This window comes from Capsaspora owczarzaki, assembly GCF_000151315.2.
Source record: "Capsaspora owczarzaki ATCC 30864 unplaced genomic scaffold supercont2.12, whole genome shotgun sequence".
NCBI lineage: Eukaryota > Filasterea > Ministeriida > Capsasporidae > Capsaspora > Capsaspora owczarzaki.
Window position 1 is genome coordinate 827,748 of NW_011887303.1, and position 18,481 is coordinate 846,228.

The 18,481-nt window shown below is 53.5% G+C and overlaps 8 protein-coding genes across 8 annotated transcripts; 5 read left to right on the top strand and 3 right to left on the bottom strand.

Moving 5' to 3' along the window:
- The first annotated feature begins 9 nt into the window (after nucleotides 1-9).
- On the top strand, nucleotides 10-3,976 carry CAOG_06863 (hypothetical protein). Its single transcript, XM_004344434.2, has 3 exons — nucleotides 10-90; nucleotides 286-501; nucleotides 620-3,976. The coding sequence occupies exons 1-3, from the start codon at nucleotides 13-15 to the stop codon at nucleotides 3,866-3,868; spliced, it is 3,543 nt and encodes a 1,180-aa protein (XP_004344484.2). The 5' UTR covers nucleotides 10-12; the 3' UTR covers nucleotides 3,869-3,976.
- CAOG_06864 (hypothetical protein) lies at nucleotides 3,902-6,077 on the bottom strand. The gene is made up of 7 exons (XM_004344435.2): nucleotides 5,696-6,077; nucleotides 4,884-4,971; nucleotides 4,654-4,765; nucleotides 4,498-4,576; nucleotides 4,356-4,380; nucleotides 4,169-4,257; nucleotides 3,902-4,083 (listed from the first exon to the last, which is right to left on the bottom strand). Coding segments are annotated over exons 1-7 (717 nt in total). The 5' UTR covers nucleotides 6,018-6,077; the 3' UTR covers nucleotides 3,902-4,081.
- On the top strand, nucleotides 5,290-8,595 carry CAOG_06865 (hypothetical protein). Its single transcript, XM_004344436.2, has 5 exons — nucleotides 5,290-5,305; nucleotides 6,868-7,002; nucleotides 7,115-7,185; nucleotides 7,341-8,303; nucleotides 8,425-8,595. The coding sequence occupies exons 2-5, from the start codon at nucleotides 6,902-6,904 to the stop codon at nucleotides 8,577-8,579; spliced, it is 1,290 nt and encodes a 429-aa protein (XP_004344486.1). The 5' UTR covers nucleotides 5,290-5,305; nucleotides 6,868-6,901; the 3' UTR covers nucleotides 8,580-8,595.
- Nucleotides 8,596-8,793: 198 nt separating this feature from the next.
- Nucleotides 8,794-11,826, top strand: CAOG_06866 (hypothetical protein). Its single transcript, XM_004344437.2, has 5 exons — nucleotides 8,794-10,316; nucleotides 10,441-10,768; nucleotides 10,876-11,052; nucleotides 11,167-11,316; nucleotides 11,417-11,826. Exons 1-5 carry the CDS (start codon nucleotides 8,893-8,895, stop codon nucleotides 11,696-11,698), a joined length of 2,361 nt encoding a protein of 786 aa, XP_004344487.2. The 5' UTR covers nucleotides 8,794-8,892; the 3' UTR covers nucleotides 11,699-11,826.
- Nucleotides 11,827-11,959: 133 nt separating this feature from the next.
- CAOG_06867 (hypothetical protein) lies at nucleotides 11,960-14,541 on the bottom strand. Its single transcript, XM_004344438.2, has 7 exons — nucleotides 14,257-14,541; nucleotides 13,802-13,983; nucleotides 13,420-13,646; nucleotides 13,172-13,300; nucleotides 12,867-13,047; nucleotides 12,621-12,780; nucleotides 11,960-12,513 (listed from the first exon to the last, which is right to left on the bottom strand). The coding sequence occupies exons 1-7, from the start codon at nucleotides 14,459-14,461 to the stop codon at nucleotides 12,131-12,133; spliced, it is 1,467 nt and encodes a 488-aa protein (XP_004344488.1). The 5' UTR covers nucleotides 14,462-14,541; the 3' UTR covers nucleotides 11,960-12,130.
- A 538-nt stretch (nucleotides 14,542-15,079) lies between these two features.
- CAOG_06868 (ADP-ribosylation factor 1) lies at nucleotides 15,080-15,912 on the bottom strand. Its single transcript, XM_004344439.2, has one exon. It carries the CDS (start codon nucleotides 15,750-15,752, stop codon nucleotides 15,168-15,170), a length of 585 nt encoding a protein of 194 aa, XP_004344489.1. The 5' UTR covers nucleotides 15,753-15,912; the 3' UTR covers nucleotides 15,080-15,167.
- Nucleotides 15,913-16,839: 927 nt separating this feature from the next.
- CAOG_06869 (hypothetical protein) lies at nucleotides 16,840-17,424 on the top strand. Its single transcript, XM_004344440.1, has one exon. The coding sequence runs from the start codon at nucleotides 16,884-16,886 to the stop codon at nucleotides 17,277-17,279; it is 396 nt and encodes a 131-aa protein (XP_004344490.1). The 5' UTR covers nucleotides 16,840-16,883; the 3' UTR covers nucleotides 17,280-17,424.
- Nucleotides 17,425-17,461: 37 nt separating this feature from the next.
- CAOG_06870 (methylmalonyl CoA epimerase) lies at nucleotides 17,462-18,372 on the top strand (the record flags this gene model as incomplete). The annotated part of the gene is made up of 4 exons (XM_004344441.1): nucleotides 17,462-17,551; nucleotides 17,695-17,814; nucleotides 17,966-18,112; nucleotides 18,220-18,372. 4 exons carry the CDS (start codon nucleotides 17,462-17,464, stop codon nucleotides 18,370-18,372), a joined length of 510 nt encoding a protein of 169 aa, XP_004344491.1.
- Between the last annotated feature and the right edge of the window lie 109 nt (nucleotides 18,373-18,481).

Below are 18,481 nucleotides of genomic sequence, written 5' to 3' on the forward strand. Positions count from 1 at the left end.
CATTGTTCTCTAATGCAAAAGTACTGGCTGGCATTGCTGGCGCTCGTCGTCCCGTTCATTCTGCCGCCGACCGTCACGCGACCCGTCCAGGTAAAGAGCAACAACAGTAACAAACAACAGTAACAAACAACAGTAACAACAGCAACAGTAACACGAGTGAAAGCGGGAATGCGCCATGATGATCGCAGTTCTGGGACGCTCATCCACTGGCAGCCGGCTCACTGTGCTTGATTCATTGATGTTGCCTATGTGTGTGCGTGTCTGCGTGTTGCTGGGTTGTCGCAGCCGGTGGCATTCCAGGTCAAGTGGAACAGCGCCAACGACGATGGCTCGAGCCGGGTTTTGCTGTACTCTGGGACAGCGTCGCTCGCAGACGCGTCGTTGCAGGCACCGGCGGGATTGGGCTCTGACGATGGGACATTCGAGATGCTGTTCGTGTCGATCGGCCATGGCGGGCTCGAGCAAGGCGCACTGCAGTCAGGCTGCTTTTCATTGTTCGAGGTAAACCCGACGCTCCAATTTTCCGCTCAGATTGCGCTCAGATTTACTCAGATGGGGTGAATCAATCAAATTCACTTGCTCCATTTTTTTGGTTTTTCGTCCCCTTTTGTTTGTAAAGCGATCGAGTGCCAGGCATCCATTCCGCAGACTCGATTTGCCGTGCTTCGATGCTCAACCCCAGTCCACTTCGACCGACGTGCTCATCCCTGTAGAGTACTTCAAACAGCCACGATATGCTTCTGCTACCCGCACTGGGTCCAGCCAACCCGCTCAAACTTCCGACCAGGAGTCGCAACTGCAATCCTCGCTGTTCAACGTGCAGCTGACAGTGGCGCTGCAACTGACGACGGGCGCCGAATCAGCTGAAAGCGAGCCGAGCCAGTGGATTTTAGTGGATTTGTGCACTGATGAGCACCCGTCCGATCTAGCCGCCGACAGCGAGGCGAACGAAGACGCGCAGCCCGCCTTGTCGCAGGTGAACCGGTTTGTTGAGCACATTGGCCTCCCGACTCCGACGGCAGGGGCAGCAGGGTTGGTGCAGTCCGTAACCGAGCAGACCGAAGCAGCCCCTGAACCTCTGTCGTTGGTGGCGGGTGCTCTGCCGTTGGCTCGACTTCGAGCCGAGCTTGAACGCGAGTCTGAGCGGAGCCGCTTGCTCCAACACGCTCTTCATCAAACTACGGCATCTCTGCATCGCTCGTATACTGGACTGAGCCAGTGTCAAGAAAAGTTGCAACGAAAGACGACGCTACCAGAGGTTCTGTTGCCGGCACCAGCCCACCACCCTGGCGCTGTGGTCGAGCTTTCGCACGACCCGCTCGACCCAGAAGAATGCAACCCAGAGCCGGTGCTAAAACATCTGGGACCGGTTCGCCCAATCCTGCTGTTCCACGCTTGCCGACAGTACTTTGACCAGTACGACTTGACGATTGAGCAAACAGTCGATTTTCTCGCCGCAGCTCTCGTTTCGTGCCTTGCGTATGCTGTCATTGCCTCCATTCTCTGTGCAGTTCGTGCCAGCCTCGTCAAGCAGTTGGAAGCGGAAGCGGGCACACTACGCCAAGAGCTCGAGGAAGTGACAAGCCACGGAGACATTCAAAACCAAAGAGCCGTCGCTGCTGCTCAAGTTGCTCGGACTCGCATTGCAGAGCTCGAGTTGAAGGTTGAGCTTTTGGAGGCAACTCTTGCAACCAAGCAGCAGACCGTGCAAAGTGACGGCGAACCCTCCGCTACAACCGGCATTGCTACAACCGCACTGGATGAACTTTCGGAACTGAGCCCTGCGCAGTCGGAGCTCGCTCGTGGATTAGCATCGTTTGTCGCCGCCACGCGCTCGTTGAGCGCCGCCTTGTCTTCCGGCGCCGAGAACGGGTCGATCGCCTCTGCATCCATCACCTCCTCGTCCAATCTGGTCGACGTCACTCTAGATGAGCTGCAAGAGGAGGGCCAAACGAACGCGCCCGGCAGCGAAGACGCTCAAAGCATCTTGAGCGAGACTGTTCAGCACCTTGGTGGATTGACAACTGAGGTGAATGGCGAATCGGATTCGGAATCGGTTGCTGTCGTCGCGGTCGTGGCCGAGCCGGTTGTGGCCCGCCCTGCCAACCTGGACGCAATTGCGCTCACTATTGCGGCTGGCCAGATTGCCTCCGAGCGCGAAGCTAGAATGAATGCCGAAGCCCAGCTCGTGCAGACCGTTCAGCATAGCGAGTTTTTGCAAACCCAGCTGGACATGATCAACGAATTCTATGCAAAAGCGCGTTTGGATGCACAGACGGCTCGTGATGATCTGGCTGTCAAGGAGGCTGTGTTTGAAGCAGAGCTGGAGTCGAGCCGCCACGAGCTGTTGCAAGCGCGTGTCACTGCGGCGCAAGTTCAGTCGCAGCTCCAACATCAGGCCACTGAGAGTGCAATTCGCTCCCTGGATCGAACAGACGACGAAAGCGGCGCATTTGAGATTGCTTCGCTCTCGAGGGGCAGTTTGTCAGCAACAGCAGCAGCAACAGCAATTGACTCGAACGGCCAGGAACCACACACGCCAACAGCTGGCGGTCGCTCATCGAAAGAGCGCATCCTGGATTTGGAGCAGCGACTTGCTGCGTCCGAGGCTGAGCTCTCCACCTCGCTTGACCAGCACCTGACATGCATGCAGCAGCTGGAACTGCTCACGATTGCCAACACGCGTGAGCGCGACCGCCACATTGCAACGTCCATCGAATTGGAAGAGCTGCGCCGCGTGCACCAAGAGACAATGGAGCAGGTCGACGAGTTGAGGGCGCAAGTGACGGAGCAGTTGGATCGCATGCAATTCCAGACCGAAGAAACAAAGGAGAGCCGTGCACAGCTGCTGGCCGACCTGCGAGACTCGCGCACGCGTGCCCAGGATTTGGCGGGCCAAGTGGCGGAATTGAAACGCCACAATTTTGATCTTGCGCACACTTTGTCCGAATTCCAGCTTCAGGAGAACGGCGAGAAGGGTGGCGATCACGCAGCTGGTCAAGACGAGCTGCTCTTGCTCGAAGAGGACCAGCAGGCCTCAGCAGCGGCGCAGACGTCTGCTCCAGCAGATGCCTCCTTGCCGACAGTGATTGTCATTCCTGAGAGCACACAAGAGGCAGCGGCTGGGCCCAACCCCCAACATGACGCGCGTCCAGACACGATCGAATCGTTGCGAGAGGAACTAGCACACGCCTCACGGCGCATCAAAGAGCTCGAGTTCGAACTGACCACGGCTGCGACGGAGCACAATCTTGACATTGATGACGACTTGGAACGCGACGACGAGAGCGAAGACGAAGTTGTCGATGTTGACGACCAGCTGGAGGAGGAACTGCTGGAAACGTACGAGACGACGGCACCCACCACGCCACAAACCTCCATGTCCTCTCAACAGAGCTGGAAGCATGGTGGTGGCGCAGTGTCGCCTGCCGATCTGCTGGCGGTCAACTCGGGTGGTCGGAGCAGCCGTCGCGTCGGTGCGTTGGCTGGAATTCCTTTGGTCGGAGTGTCGCCGGCCCCAGGCTCGCCCGTCCCCACACGGTTTCCGCGCGTGTATGACGCGGCGACTCCTCAAGGCAACAAGCTGGCCCCGAGCGTCTCTGCTTCGCCGTATGCGGGCGACTCGCTGCAACTGAGCAATGCCATGCAAGCCTTGCGCTCTCGTCCACGCGCCTCCTCGAGTGTCTCGACCACATCTTCCATTGGTCGTTCCATCGGTGGAGCCAGCACGGCTCCGCGACCCAATTACTGCCATGCGATGGTTCAGACGGAGCATTTCCTGCTCGACGAGTTTGTGCGCCGAACCGAAGGCAAAAATTCCCTGCTGACACTCTTCGACAAAATCGCCAATGGCACTGTGATGCAATGACCAGGGGAGGCGTGATGACAGGTGTGAATGAAATGTGTGGATCAGGCATGCAATATATTGTTCACAAACAAAACGAATCAAGCGTTTTTTGGTTTTTCGCGCGCGCGCTCTCTTCACACTCTTTTTCTAAATTTCTGATTCACCAATGGAAGTGAAAGTGTGTGTGCGAGGAGACCTGCCTCGGTCTGCGACTTGGGATCAAGTACGGCGAGTTTCTGTGATTGTGCAAAATGGCCAGAGAAGGAAGGTGAGATGCGCGGCTCAACTCCCCCCCCCTTTGGGCAACATAAAAAGTCATACACTTGTTGCCGTGGACAAAGTAATCACGGTACTCCTTGATACCGAAGGCGAGGGTGAATGGCTTCACGGCAATGTTGATGGCAGCCATTCTGCAATAGGGAGAAAACCAAACAGGAGAAGGCGAAGGCTGGTGAGCAAACAGGTGCAGGTCGGATAGTACACAACAAACGGGAGGGCTAAAACGTACGCCAATGAGAACTTGTCGCGGGCCACTGAACAAAGAGACATACAAGGGATAGCAAAGCATACACACAGAATGAGCTGCCGGTTTCACGCAAAAACAAAACGCAACCCGTTTCTTTTTGCAAAGCTGCAAATGCTTTGCTTACGGCCGTTGGAGTACGCTTCGCCAAAAACGCCCAACACGCAGATATCAGTGACGATGGAGAACAACAGGTAGGCGAGCAACTGTGAAACCAGACAACCAAAGCAAAAGAGTCAGACAATCGATGCAACTGTGACTCGTACTGAGTGGGGTTGCGTACAATGGAGAAGAGTTGGCGATTCTTGGGCTCAATGCAGACATGGAAGATGCCCATGGCGATGAGCAGCATGTTGGCAAATTGGTATGTCCAGGAAAATCCTGTGAACAAGGCCCTACAGACAGACAGACAGACAGTGGAAGCAGGCAAAGTGAGAGACGACAACCACCCCAAAAAGAAACATGGTGTTTGCTTCAACAAGGTGCGGGTTTTGGTGCGACTGTTTTGTTTACCAAGTGAAGAAGCACATGTGCAGCGCAAGGAAGATCTTGTGCTTGACGTCCGGCAGCGCGTCGAACATGGCCAGCGAAACCATGAAGGCTGGTTTGTCATCGTTTGATGTTTGGACAACGAAGGCAACAACAACAAAAAAAAAAAAGCACAGACCATTCGTTGTTAGAAACCCATTCAAGAGGTGAGTTGAGTCAAGGTGTGGTCGCGTGTTTGCAGATGAGTCAGGCAGTCAAGTCAGTTCGTCCGTAGCTTTTTGTCATTTTTTCATCATCTGCTTCATTTTCATCCACTTTTTTCAACTTTGTTGTTGCTGAAATTTTGTCCTTGTCTCAGTTTGTTTCCTTCTTTGTCCCGCTTTTTTTTTTTTTAATTATGGAAGTTGTCATTCCGTTTCTACTTTTGTGATTTTTTTTCTACTACTGTGAGTTCAAACACGAGCCCCCTTCCCCCTTCTCTTCCCCCTCTCTTCCATCCCTCCTCTCTCAGCCCAACCTCTCAAATCTGTCAAATCGCTCAAATCGCTCAAATCGCTCAAATCGCTCAATTCTACCTCACTGAATGGCTTTTTTTTTTTTGCCCTATTTTTTTTTTTTTTGAATACCATTCCAATTCCTACTCATTCAAAAATCCTCCCTCCTTCTCTCTTTCTCTCTCTCTCTCACTCTCGAACCTCCTTCTCTCTCTCTCTCTATCAATCTCTCTCTCTCTCTCTTCGTCTTGCTTCCCTTGGCTCGCTCGTTTCGCTCGCGCCACACATCAACAGACACCATTGGCCACTCGATTCTGTCAGTGGGGGGTTTTTCGCACATACCTCCGCATCCAAAGCTGCCAGCGCTGCCGTGCGCGCCGCCGGTTGCCTTGCGGTGGCTGCTTGCGGGCATGTCGATCGACGTCGTCACTGGCGGCTGGCCCGGCGCCGGCTGCGGCGACGTGTAGGTCGATGAGACATTGTCCCCTTGCACTGCGTACGGCGTCGCATACGTCGCTGTCGAGCCGGGCCGCGCTGCAAGCGGCTGAGTCGACACCGCACCAGCGCCAGCATCACGGGGCGCGCCAACGTCTTCGTAGTCGTCCGAGTCGTGCACGGCAGCGGGGTCGGGCTGACCCTTGTTGGCGTCGTCGTACTGCGTCATAGTTTGTCACTATCTGAGAAGAAGAAGAAGAAGAATGAAACGAACAAAAAATGTTCAAGAGGACTGATCGTGTGAAGATCGATCGAAGAACGACAATAAAAAGGGCATCGATTTTGAGTACAATGTGAAAGAAACCTAAGAGAGTGGATGGAGCTCAGAGACCAGGACGAAGCAGAGGAAGAAGGAGGAGAACGCGCATTGGTGAATGGTTTCGACTCGTGAGGCCCGGCGCGTGCGTGAGGCTCAAACAAGCAAGCAGGCGAACAAAAGCGGGAAAGGGTCTTCCAGAGAGCTGAACTATGGAACGAAGAGGCGCATCACATCCACAACGTCACCATGTGCGTTTTGAACGAGCGGCAAAGATGGTTGGTTTTTGGGTTGTTTGCGTTGTTTGTTGTATTCCAAGTTCACTGCGCACTTTGACGAAATCATTGCACCATGCCGATCTCACCAGATCAAGTCATTCCAAAGTACAGTATTGCGAGATGTAGAGAGGTTTGTGTGACAAGGGAAACGCCGTTGGAGCAAAGGCGAATCCGAAACGCATAGATCAATTTCGACCGACTGAGCGTCCACGTCCAGCTGGACAGGTACACGCCGCCAGCCATTTCGCACCAGTTGAAATACGAACGTTTGATCGGCCAATGCAAGTTCAGCTTTGGCAGGCACCAATCGGCGGCTCAAAGCAGAATGCTGGATGTGTTTTCAATCCGGCTCTAGGCTTTCTCTCGTTCACTGCGCGCACCCAATTCGCATCTCCAAACCCCCAGATCCAGTACTGTACGAAATACAAACTCATTCTGCCCTTGCTCGTTTTCATCGTGCACTCGCCGTTTTTTGCCAACTACAGTAGCTCAGTCAAATCCCAATCCATCCCATTCACCATGGTCAAGTTTGCCGTCTCGCACAACGCGTTGCTTGTGATTGGGATGCTGCTCACGGGCTCCATCAACACGCTCTCCAAGAAGGCCCAAAACCAAGTCTCGTACGATGTGTGATTGTTCTTGCATGATTCCTATGCTGAACAGCTCAGAAATCTCAGTGTTTGCGCCACCACACCATGTCCCCACCATGTGTGTGTTTGTCTTGTTGAGCAGGTCGGAGGGCATCGATGGCACAGTGCGCACCTTCTCCAAACCATGGCTGCAGACCTTCTTCATGTTCATCGGTGAGTCTGGTGCTGTTGAACTTGCGAACCCCGGGCGACGCGACAGGCGACAGGGGGCGAAATCAGGCTGCGACACGACCCAACAACAGCTCACTCGTCCCGTCTCTCTCTCTCTCTCTCTCTCTCTCTCGCTCTCTCCCGTCTCTCTTCCTCAGGTGAATCACTGTGCCTGATTGGACTCTACGTCCAACGCCGCCGCGAGACAGCTGCACGGCTTCAGATGCTGTCGGCGTCCGTCAACCAAGACCCGTTCGCGTCAAGTTACGCGTCGCCCGACCCGGCAAGCAGCTCGCTTCTGCCACGGACAGCGGCAAGCAAGAACGCCGATGTGGACACGAGCAAGCACGTCGATCGAATTACGCACAAGCGGACGTGGCGGCAGGTGCTCATCTTTCTCATCCCGACCTGCTTTGATCTCACTGGCACGACCCTCGCCGGCATTGCATTGCTGTACTGCGCCGCTTCCGTGTGGCAAATCATGCGCGGGAGCATTATCATTTTCAGTGCTGTGCTTTCCGTGCTCTTCCTGAAGCGCACGCTGGGCCCGCACAAGTGGACGGGCCTGTTCATTGTGTTTTGCGGTCTGGCGATGGTCGGCGTCGCCTCTGTGCTTGCTGACAGTGGCGATGACAGCCACCCGACGTCCGAGGTCGTCCTTGGCATTGCTCTCAACCTTGCTGGCCAGCTCTGCTCGGCCGGCCAAGTCGTTGTCGAAGAAAAGCTCATCAAGGCCGCAAACTACCCTCCAATGGAAGTGGTGGGCCGCGAGGGCCTCTTTGGTGCCCTCATCTCCATGTTTGTTGCGCTGCCTATCGTCTACTTTATTCCCGGCAGCCAACCCTCGGAAGTTGGCAGCCACGGCTCCTACGAAAATGCCCTGGACGGCTTTGTCCAAATGTACCACAGCGGGGCTTTGATTGCATTCGTCGTCGTGTACGTGTTTTCGATTGCATTCTACAACTTTTTCGGGCTCGCCGTCACCAAGGCCATGACGGCCGTTCATCGGACGTTGATTGACGCCTGTCGCACCGTGCTGGTCTGGCTCGTTGGTCTGGTCATTTACTACGGCATCACCGACAGCCTCGGCGAGCAATGGACGAACTATTCCCCACTTGAAGGTTTGTTTGTGGACGGGTGTCTATTTGTCCTTGTCTTGTTGTTTTGAGTTTTTTTTTTTTTTTTGATGGGGTGCTGACCCATCTGAGTGAGTTGGTTTCATTTTTCATTCTGCTGCTCCAGTGGCCGGATTCCTGACACTGGTATTTGGAACGCTGGTCTACAACAATATTGTCAAACTACCTGGATTCAAGCACGATGTACCACCACCGACATGCAGCGAAACCCAACCGTTGCTCAGTCCGAATCTGAATGCGGGCAACCCTCAAGTTGTTTGATGAATACAAAGTCACGTTCAATGTTACAACTCTGTGTAAATGTGGTTTCGGTGTGTCTTCCTTGAATTGACTGAATTGACTGAATGGCTGACTTGACTGAATTGACTGAATTGACTGAATTGACTGACTTGACTGGAGTGACTGTCTTGATGTTGAGTTTGGAAAGTGGCAGCTGACATACGAAATCTCTCCCCAGTTTTGGATTTTCACTCTCTTTTGATTGTTCACTCTTTTTCTCTTGTTTTCTCACTCTTTCTCTTTGTTTCTCTTTTCCTTTACGCTGCCGTCGTCACTTTAGTCACATTCACACGCAATGCAGTCGACGGGCGGCCAGCAGCAGCAGCAACAGCAGCAGCAGCAGCAGCAGCAGCAACTCCACTCTTTGCCGCTCACGATTGCAGGCCTCGCTGAGCTCGCTGCTGCCAACAGCCACGGCCACGGCCACAACCCGAGCAGCAGCGGCAATCCCAGCATGTTCTCGCTCACGGGCAGCGGCATTGGCCCCGCAGCAGCAGCAGCAGCAGCAGCAGCAGTAGCCGGCGCCGGCGGCAGTTCGTACGTCGGCTCTGCGGTTTCAATGACGCTCGCAGCCGCAGCACAGCAGCAACAGGCCCACGCAGCAGCAGCAGCGGCGGCAGCAGCGGCAGCAGCAGCAGCATACTCACCGCACTACATGCAGCAGCTGGCGTACATGCACAGACCCCCGCAGGCGCAGCTTTTGCAGCAGCTCCATTCGCAGTCCGACGCCTCGGCCTGGGGTCAGCAGTCGCTCTTCCCCGTCCAGGTGGCCTCGGCTGCGTCTGCTGCGTCGCTCGCCGGCTTCAACCACGCTGCCGTGCTCGCCTTGCAGCAGCAACAGCAACAACAACAAGCACTTCATCAGGGCGCGAGTGCTGCTGCTCCTGGCTTCAATGGGATTGCTGCACTGGACGGCCTCCACTCTGGACTTTTCCCCTCATCAAGCCAGGGCCAGAGCCAGAGTTTCATCCAAAACCAGCTGCTGCAAAACCAGCTGCTCCACAGCCAGCTCCAAAGCCAGCTGCAGAGCAGGCCCAACAAGGGCACGAGCGTGGTCTCGTCCGGCGCCGGATCGACCGCGTCGTGCGTTGACAACGATGACTTGTCTGCAATGTCATCGTCGTTCGACTTGGAGGGCGACCGTGGCGATCTGTCTGCAGGCACAGGCGACGAGTACACGGATGGCATGGGCGACGACGACGACGACGACGACGACGAAGATGACATCTCGGACATGGAAGAATTTGACACGCATCTGTTTGGCGGAGCGCCCGGAGCGAGCTCATCCTCGTCGACCGCAGGTGGAGTTGCTGCAATGTCGGCACAGGCGCTCGCTGCGGCAGCTATCTCCGCTGCGTCGGCGCCCACAGCGACAAAAACCGCCGCCGCCGCCGGGAAACGCTCCAAACATCCAGCACGTGACGCTGCAGCGGCTGCCATCTCGCACGCCGACGACGCGAGCACCATGAGCATTGTGCCAATTACGCCAGACTTGCTTGTGGACGCTGCCGCCGCGGCTTCGTCTGCGCGCAGGCGCAAGCGACCGGCCGACGGCACCATGCTCGAAACCCTGCCGACCGAAGCCGTCGCACAGGCCGTCGCCAACGCCGTGCAGAGCTTGCACGAAACGATTGGCTCGCGCAAGCGCGCTCGTCGCACAGAGTCCTCGGAGGAGACTGCGCATCGCATCATGCGCCGCGAGCTGAAGCGCGCCATGAAGTAAGAAAGAGGGGGCGGATGGGGGTTTTCAGTTTTTGTTTGATTGGTGTTTTGTGAGACATGCCACTCACACCAAACCTTTGTTTCGTGTTCTCCTCTTTTGTCGTTGTCGCTGTGTCTGCAGTAAGGAAGAGAGGCGCAAAAATCACATTGTCATTGAGCAAAAGCGACGCCTCATTCTGAAGCAGCGATTTGACGAGCTCGAGATGGCCGTGCCGAGCTGCAAAGATATCAATCCAAATCTCAAGGTTGCACGACAGCCCTACATTCTCAAACTGGCGATCGAGTACATCAACCATCTCCAAACCCAGAGCGATCAGGCCAACAACCGCATTCTGGAGCTGGAGGCTGTGAATCAGGCTCTGAGCGCAGAGCGCCGCATTCTTGTTGATCTTGGTCTGGAACGTCGTCGCGTGCTGCTTGAGATTGCTGCCCGAGCGAACGGCTTTTTGGTATGGGTGATTTTGGAGTTGAGGTTTCTTTTTTGGCTCGATTGAGGCTGCTCGTTCTGACGACTGCTTTTTTTTTTGCTTTGCTTGGTTTGAATTGCTCCCTCTAGTCTTACGTGAAGCAAGGCAAGCGAAAACTGTACGTGTACGTGGACCGAATTTACTTCCGCTACGACCTGGACGACGAAGTGATCGATTTCGGCTATCCGCGCCCCATCAACATGACCAACTGGGTCAATGTGCCCTTCTCCCGAATTGACTCTGCCGTTATCTGGCAAAATAACAAGGTTTGTACATGGAACAGGCGTCAGTTTGAATGTGGCGATTGGACTAAGTTTTTGTACATTGTTTTTCTCTGTGTGTGGGTGTGTGTGTTTTTTTTTTCTTTTTTTTTGTGCCAGGCCTACTTGTTTAGCGGAAACTACTATGCTCGGTACGACACAAGTCTCGAACGTGGCGATGAAGGCTACCCGCGCCTCATCTCCACCGAATCCTTCCCTGGATTGTCCTTTACATCGATCGACGCCGCAGCCAACTGGGGCAACGGCAAGGTGTGATGACACAAAATGCCGCTGCCAAACGCGCATGCGTGTGAGCGCTTTGCAGAGATTCTCAGCCCCGACTGACTCATCTTTTGGCATCTGCTCTCAGGTCTATTTTTTCAAAGGGCGCGAATACTGTCGGTATGACATTGCGCTGGATCGCCAAGATGCCGGCTACCCGAAATTGATTGAAAAGTACTGGCCAGGCGTCTTCCCCGAAGGTGTCTCGTCCGTGCTCAAGTACAACAGCTCTACGGCGTACTTTTTCCGCGACAACAAGTACATTGCGTTCAATGTTGGTGCGGATTGCGCAGAAGGAGAAGCGAAGGTGCTCGAGTTGACCAGCAGCAAGCTGTTCTTTGAGCGATTGGAGGAGGAGCCGCTCTTGTAGTCAGAACCTATTTGCCTATGGATTGCTTGTATTATTTTTTGGTTGTTTGTTGTTGTTTTTGTTTTGTTGTTTTTTCGATTCAGGGGGAAAATGCATTGCAGTGTGCTTGTATTGCTGTACACAAGTAAATTTATCTTTAATTCTTCTCGGACAGTTGTCTTTGACGACCGGTTGGTGCGAGAGTGGTCGTTCTGAATTGTGAGAAAAATCCAGCAGACCCAGTTGTGTCTGCAACGGAATAGTTCACCTCCTACATGTATATGCCCTTGATGAAATGTCTAACTTTACTAAAAGGTCAGCGAGTCTACAGGACAACAGGAACAGAACGTACACGCCAAGACACTGATGGGGTTTGAAAAACCAATAAATAATCCGAGAAAGCTCGTCAACAACCTACACAAATCGTCATAGATCACATCCCAGTCCAGAAATCTACAAGCTCTCGTAGGCCCAGCGTGGTGGAGAAGAGGACTGCTGCGCGTCAGTGCCGCTCGGCCCGCTAATGCTCGGTCGAGGACTGGATGAGGCCGAGATTGGCGGAGAGCCCACCGAGTGTTGGTGTGCAGATCCGCGTTGTGCGTTGTCTCCGCGGCGTATCGTACCAGCACTCCGCGACGAGCTTGCTCGCGGGGTCAGAGCCGCGTTCTGGCGCATTTCTTGCAAAAAGGCCAAGCCTGCGTTGAGCGACTGCTCGATGGTTGGCTTGTGGGTGGCACAGGTCAATTCAACGTGCACTTTGCGATCCACGTTGGCAGCTCGTTCTAGGAATAAGTTGCGAATGTATGTGGCGCTTGCTCCAACATCGGAATCGTCCCCTGCCCAAAAAAAAAAAAAAAAAAAAAAGCAATTCCGTGCTTCGAACTGAGTGCTCGCGAGCACACAACGTGGCACTCAAGCCAACAATACCAAATAGGACTCGTACCAATGTACCCGGGCAAAAACTGGCGAAGTGGACGAAGTGGGATTTTGGTCGAGAACAAATCAAACTTGTTGAGCAAAACGGTGAAAGGGACGTTCTCGAGATGCGGGTCGCGTAAGAGAGACTCGAACAGCTCCAGTCCATCAGTTAGCAACAGCGACTTCTGCAAGACGAGAGTTCGAAAACAAAAGAGTGAGCCACCAAAACGCAATTCGTCCATTGTTGCTGCCATTCCGTGCTCGCGCTTACCGGCGATTCTTCACCATCAGCAGCTTCGTCCAAATTGTCAAAGGAGTCGGTTGCAGGCAACGTGTCTTGATATGTTTCGTCATAACTGCTAAGCGACACGAAGAACACGACGCCAGAAACGCCGTCAAACAGATGAATCCACTTTCGCCGCGCCGACTTTTGTCCAGCGACATCGATAAATCTGGCGATGATGCAACAGCCAGAAAGTAATAGGAGAACGAGGAGCGGATGATGGAGTGAGCGAGAAAGATTCGACTGTAAGATTGTTTCGGCAAAGTTGGCTCGAACAAGGAATATAACCTTACGTCCACTTTTGGCTCTTGATGACAAAGTTATGCTCGACCACACCCAGTGTCTTGACGCGCATGCGAATCACGTCCTGCTCACAGGGAGTGAACGTCGGTTCGCTAATGCGATCAATTTCGTTGAAAAAGCTGCGAGTGATGCCAAAACAAAAACCAAAAGCCCAAAATGAGCACGCCTTACTTGATGTGTGCCCACAGGGCAACATGTGCATTCATCGCATCAAGCCCACGCTACAGTACGAACGCACTAGATGGCGCAATCTGGCACGGGAAACGGAAGCTCGTTCCGTCGCTCAAAGCAAGTTCGAATCGAAGTGCTAAAAGCCCACAGGGTTTTGACTAGTGGATAGACGTGGCACTGGAACTTGTCATCCGTCCAAGCGATCACTGGCGGGGCGAATGAGTGCGGCAGAACCTGGGTTGTTGGCGCCGCGTTGTTGGATGCCGCAAATCCGATCAGCTCCTCCACGTAAGACTGTGTGCAAGTCGAGGCAAGTAGTACATTGTTTGAAAAGACCACCACAGTGAGATCATAACAGTGCATACTTTGGCATACAATGCTTTGACTGTCTTTTGGGGTGACTTTGTTGACGAAAGTGTCTCAAAAATCTCGAAAAAAACAAAACTGACCTGAAATTGCGACTCCATTGGGATGGCTAGGATTTGCAATCCCTTGATGAGGGCGAGCATTGCGTCGAGTACATTATCGTAGATGCTAAACTTGTATTCCGTCCTGTCGTCCGACGAGAAGCCGCCCGCATAGAGGACGCGCATCTGCTTGAGCAAGGTCGTCTTGCCCGTGTTCCCGCCACCTGCACCCAAGGGACAAAAAAAGCGCGCCCGCCGAATCAGTCAGTCAGTTGAGAATCGTACGATACACACTTGGTGCGAATTCAAGCCAGGGCCAGAGCCAGAGCCAGAGCCAGAGAGAGCAAACAGTGACGTGCGAATCGAATCCCAAACAACCACAAAACCACACACTCAACCAGCACAACCACAACAGCTCCTCAGCGACGACGACTGACGATGAGTGAATGAGTGAATGGAGAATTGGCAGGGCTGGAAACACAGCAAGCGGGCGGTACCGAGAGTGAGGACGCGGTTGTCTTGGAGCTGGCGCTGGTTGTCTCGAGCAAGCCACTCGTCAATCCGCAGCGACTTGACCATCGACTCGAAGAACGTCCGGTCGTCCCCTTTCAGCTTGGACACCTTGTGCAGGATTTTGGTCCACTTTTGCTCATTCTCGGCATCGCTTGCAGACGGCGTCAGCAGCGACGACGGGTCCAGCATTGTTGCTTTTGTTCTTGAAGGTGGTGATTGAGATTGAACAATTGAAAATTTTAGAGTGACGGTGCGTTGCTTCGTTTGGCAGTGGGATTCGAGTTAGTGGAGGAACGTTGGAGATTAGGTTTGATTCCTTGGGGGCGGGGGGAAAGGATTGTTTGGCGGTGTGGTTTGAGTGAGTGAAGCGCGTGTTTGAGAGGTGAACGATTGGCGAATTTTGGCAGTGTTTTTGAGCGTGGTGTTTTGTGGGTTTGTTTCGTTGTTTTCGTGTTGCTCGTTCGATTGCCAGGGAATTGAGGGGCTTTTGTTGGGTGAGAGGACGCCGGGAGCACGTCGCTGGTGCGGGGCGAAACGGAGACAAGGGCTGGAGGCAGGTGTCGGATTGAATTTCGGAGAAAAGCCCGCTGCTTCTTTTTGTTTGTTTGTTGTTGTTTGTTGTTGTTTGTTACCGGAATTGGAACATTGAGCATTCTGAGATTGGCGTGTCAGCAAAAGCAGTGTGCCGATTCGTTGAGAATAGTTGATTCCTTTTTGGAGGTGCTCGTGGTGCACAGCTCAGAATTTGCCGTCGCCTTGCTTCGCACCTTTACAACTCAATCGCTTGCCTGCACAACTGTAATCTTGCTCTCTTTCAAAATATATCTGTTGGCTCGCATACAATATCACCAAGATGCAAATCATTTCTTCAACGCGCTTGCAAAGCACAACACGCTTAATAGTCGACGGAGGCCGGCTGGGACTTGAGCATTCGCGCAAGCTCCTGCAGTCCTTCAACCAGGCCTTGACCAGTCTTGGCACAGCATGGCTGCACGTGCCATAGACGCTGGCGATGGGTGCTCTTGAACAGGCCAAGTTGCTCGGCCATCTCGTTGGCAGAAACCGATCCGGAAACATCTTGCTTGTTGGCAAACACCAAGATACATGCCCGCGCAAGCTCATCCGAGCTCATCACCTTCTGCAGCTCATCCTGGGCCTCGAACAGACGCTCGCGGTCGGCGCTATCGACGACAAAAATGACCGCGTCCGTGCCGTGGTAGTAATGGCGCCAAAGCGGTCGGATTTTGTGCTGGCCGCCGATATCCCACACTGTCATGGTAAGGCGGTTGTGTTGGATGGTTTCCACATTGAATCCGATGGTGGGCAGCGTTTGGACGGCCTCGTCCAACTTGAGCTTGTACAGGATGGTGGTTTTGCCGGCCGCGTCCAGGCCGATCATGACAATGCGCGCTTGGCGGTTGCTAAACACAGACCCGAGCGATTCAAGGGCTTGAGAAATCTTGCTAACGAGGAGACCCATGTTTTGCTTGATGGATTTGTTTGTGGGAGGTTGTGTTGATGTGCGTTGGAAAAAACAAAGGGTTTGTGCTTTTCGTGTTCGATCTTGGTTGCCCTTGCTCGTTCGAAGTGGTCGACAGGAAAAAGTAGACTGAGGAGTGCTTTTACTTTCGGTGAAGGAGCATTGCTATTTAAAGGGAAGAAGGTTTCCACTGAAGTCAGCGGCCGCGTTGGCAAGTGTCGACGCGGCCGGTATGACCTCACTGTTTCGGATTGTCAGATAACAAACAAAAAACCAGGATTGAATCCAGTTTCTTTGTCTCAGTAAGTCTTGCGTCATGGTTATTATTAGCAACTCATTCAAAGCATGGTGCAACATGTGTGTGGAAGGTCGAGGAGCGACCGATCAAGGGACGAGCGTGGGTGGAGCGTTCATCTTTGTCAAAGCTGACCACAGCTCACGATCTTGAGAAGAACGAGGCATTGAGCTGCCACGCCTATGAGGGCGGATGCACTGTCATTGCTATCATTAATTATGATGATTTGGTGCGGACGAAAGGGACCTCTGATGTGGCAGGGCGTGAGAAATGCGCCGAGCTCACATTTTGCAGACGCTGTGCCTTAGGTCATCCAAACACAAGGTAAGACGCGTCTATCTTCCACCTACTTTGAGCGTGCATTAAAAGATATAGTTTTACAACATTTGCGGATGAGAAGACGCGATTTTTGCGAGTCACAGGCAAAAGTTTGAGGTGTCTGAAACTTTGACGTGCGATTGTTGTCAGTCGCGGAAACCCTTTGAAGATACGTCCCCGCTTTTGATGAAAATCTATTGTAGAGATGTGTTTTGATCTTTTGATGCCGGTTTGGATTGGAAAACGTGCAGTGTGTGCAAAAACAATACACTTTCAAAGATCAAAACAATATGAAGCCAGCGCACACCAATTTTCAAATCTGCCGAAATCGGCGCGATTCAGCCATCCACCGACACCATCGGCATGCAAAACACGCGGGCATCCGATTTTCAAACGAATATCGGCGGATTGTCTGAGATCACCAACTCATCATCAATTTCGCTTCTCCAATTCCAACGCTCAGTCATTTCCCACCACGATCGACCGGTCCTCACGTCTTCACCCACAAAATTACCAAGATGGAGTACGCTGCACCTGCGCTGTATTGGTTTGCTGTCGCGGGCGCTGGTGGCGCATGCCTGAAGCACTGGCTCACGCCCGAGACAATGCTGCGCGAGCTGACGCCGGTTGCCTTTCGCGGCGGTGCAACGCTGTCGCCCGAAGGTCGCTGGTGGGGCTCGTACGCCGCCGGAGCCATGAACCTGGGCATCTTTGTCAACGGCGTGTGGGTTGGGCTCTACGGCGACCGAGTTGCCCGCCAGGGTCACTTGCTGGGGACGGCAGCGTTGTTTGCCGGATTTGCCGCTGCCTGGGCGACGCAGGGCCACACGACCGGCATGAAAAACCACCGTGCACAGGCAGTCAAAGTGACGTGCATTGGCGCTCTTATTCTGACTGGGTTTCTTCTCCAGTGAGACGATGTGAGACGATGATCAAGCAAGGAGTGATTTTCATTTTGACAAGCAAATTCACGTATCCAGTCCGATGCTGATGCTGGGATTGTATCGATGCCGATGCTGTCCAAGTGCACTTGTTGAATATACACACTCCATTTTAGTTAGCATTCCGCACCCCAGTCGTCCGTTCACATTCAACCATGTTTGCTGCTGCAGCTCGTGTTGCCGTGCGCGCATTGTCCACTGCCGCCCCGATTGCCGCTCCCGCCTCCGCTGCCGCCGCCAGCGCTGTACGCATTCATTCATTCATGCAATCCAGGAGAGTCGTGGCGTGTCGGGGTCGGGTCGGGTCGGGTGTTCCTCGTTCACGAACGATGTGTTTCCCTTACAAGCCGTGATCCGCCTGCTCACGCTTCGTACTGTTTGGCGTTAGGCCCCTGCAAGCGTCTGGAAGCTTGGCAAGCTCAACCACGTCGCCATCGCCGTTCCCAAAGCCGAGCCCGCGCGTGCCTTCTACCGCGACGTTCTCCAAGCCAAAGTCAGCGATATTCAGGTATATGATGAGACGAGTTTGCGCGTTTTCTGAGACAAGGATTGTTTTGTTTCGACCAAAGCAAAAAAACGGATCCGGTTGTTTAACGTTTTATTCAACGAAAAGGCACTGACTGGAGATGGTTTGTCTCGTTTTTGCATTGCGAATCCAGCCGCAACCCGAGCACGGCGTCTACACAGTCTTTGTCGAGCTTGGCGACACCAAGATTGAGCTGCTCGAGCCCTACGGCAAGGATTCGCCAATCCAGAACTTCCTCGACAAGAAGCCCGATGGCGGTTTGCATCACATTTGCATTGAGGTACTTTTGGGAGGATTTGGAAAGAAAGGAAAAAGAAAAAAGGTTTGACAGGACTCTGTTCTCACTTTGGGGGGTGCTCTTGGTTTGTTTGCCACAAACCCAATCAGGTCACCGACATTCGCAAGGCCATGGCAGATCTCGCCGCGCGCAAAATCCGCGCTCTCAGCAAAGAGCCCAAGATTGGCGCCCACGGCAAGCCAGTTGTCTTCCTGCACCCCAAGGATTGCAACGGCGTTCTCGTTGAGCTCGAGCAGGCCTAACCTGGGTGTTGCTGCTCCTTGTGTTGTTGGACAAAATCGAAGAGTGGTTGGAGCTCGTTCGGACTTGATTTTGTTCTGCCCAATATTCTGAAGTACATGATATTGTTTT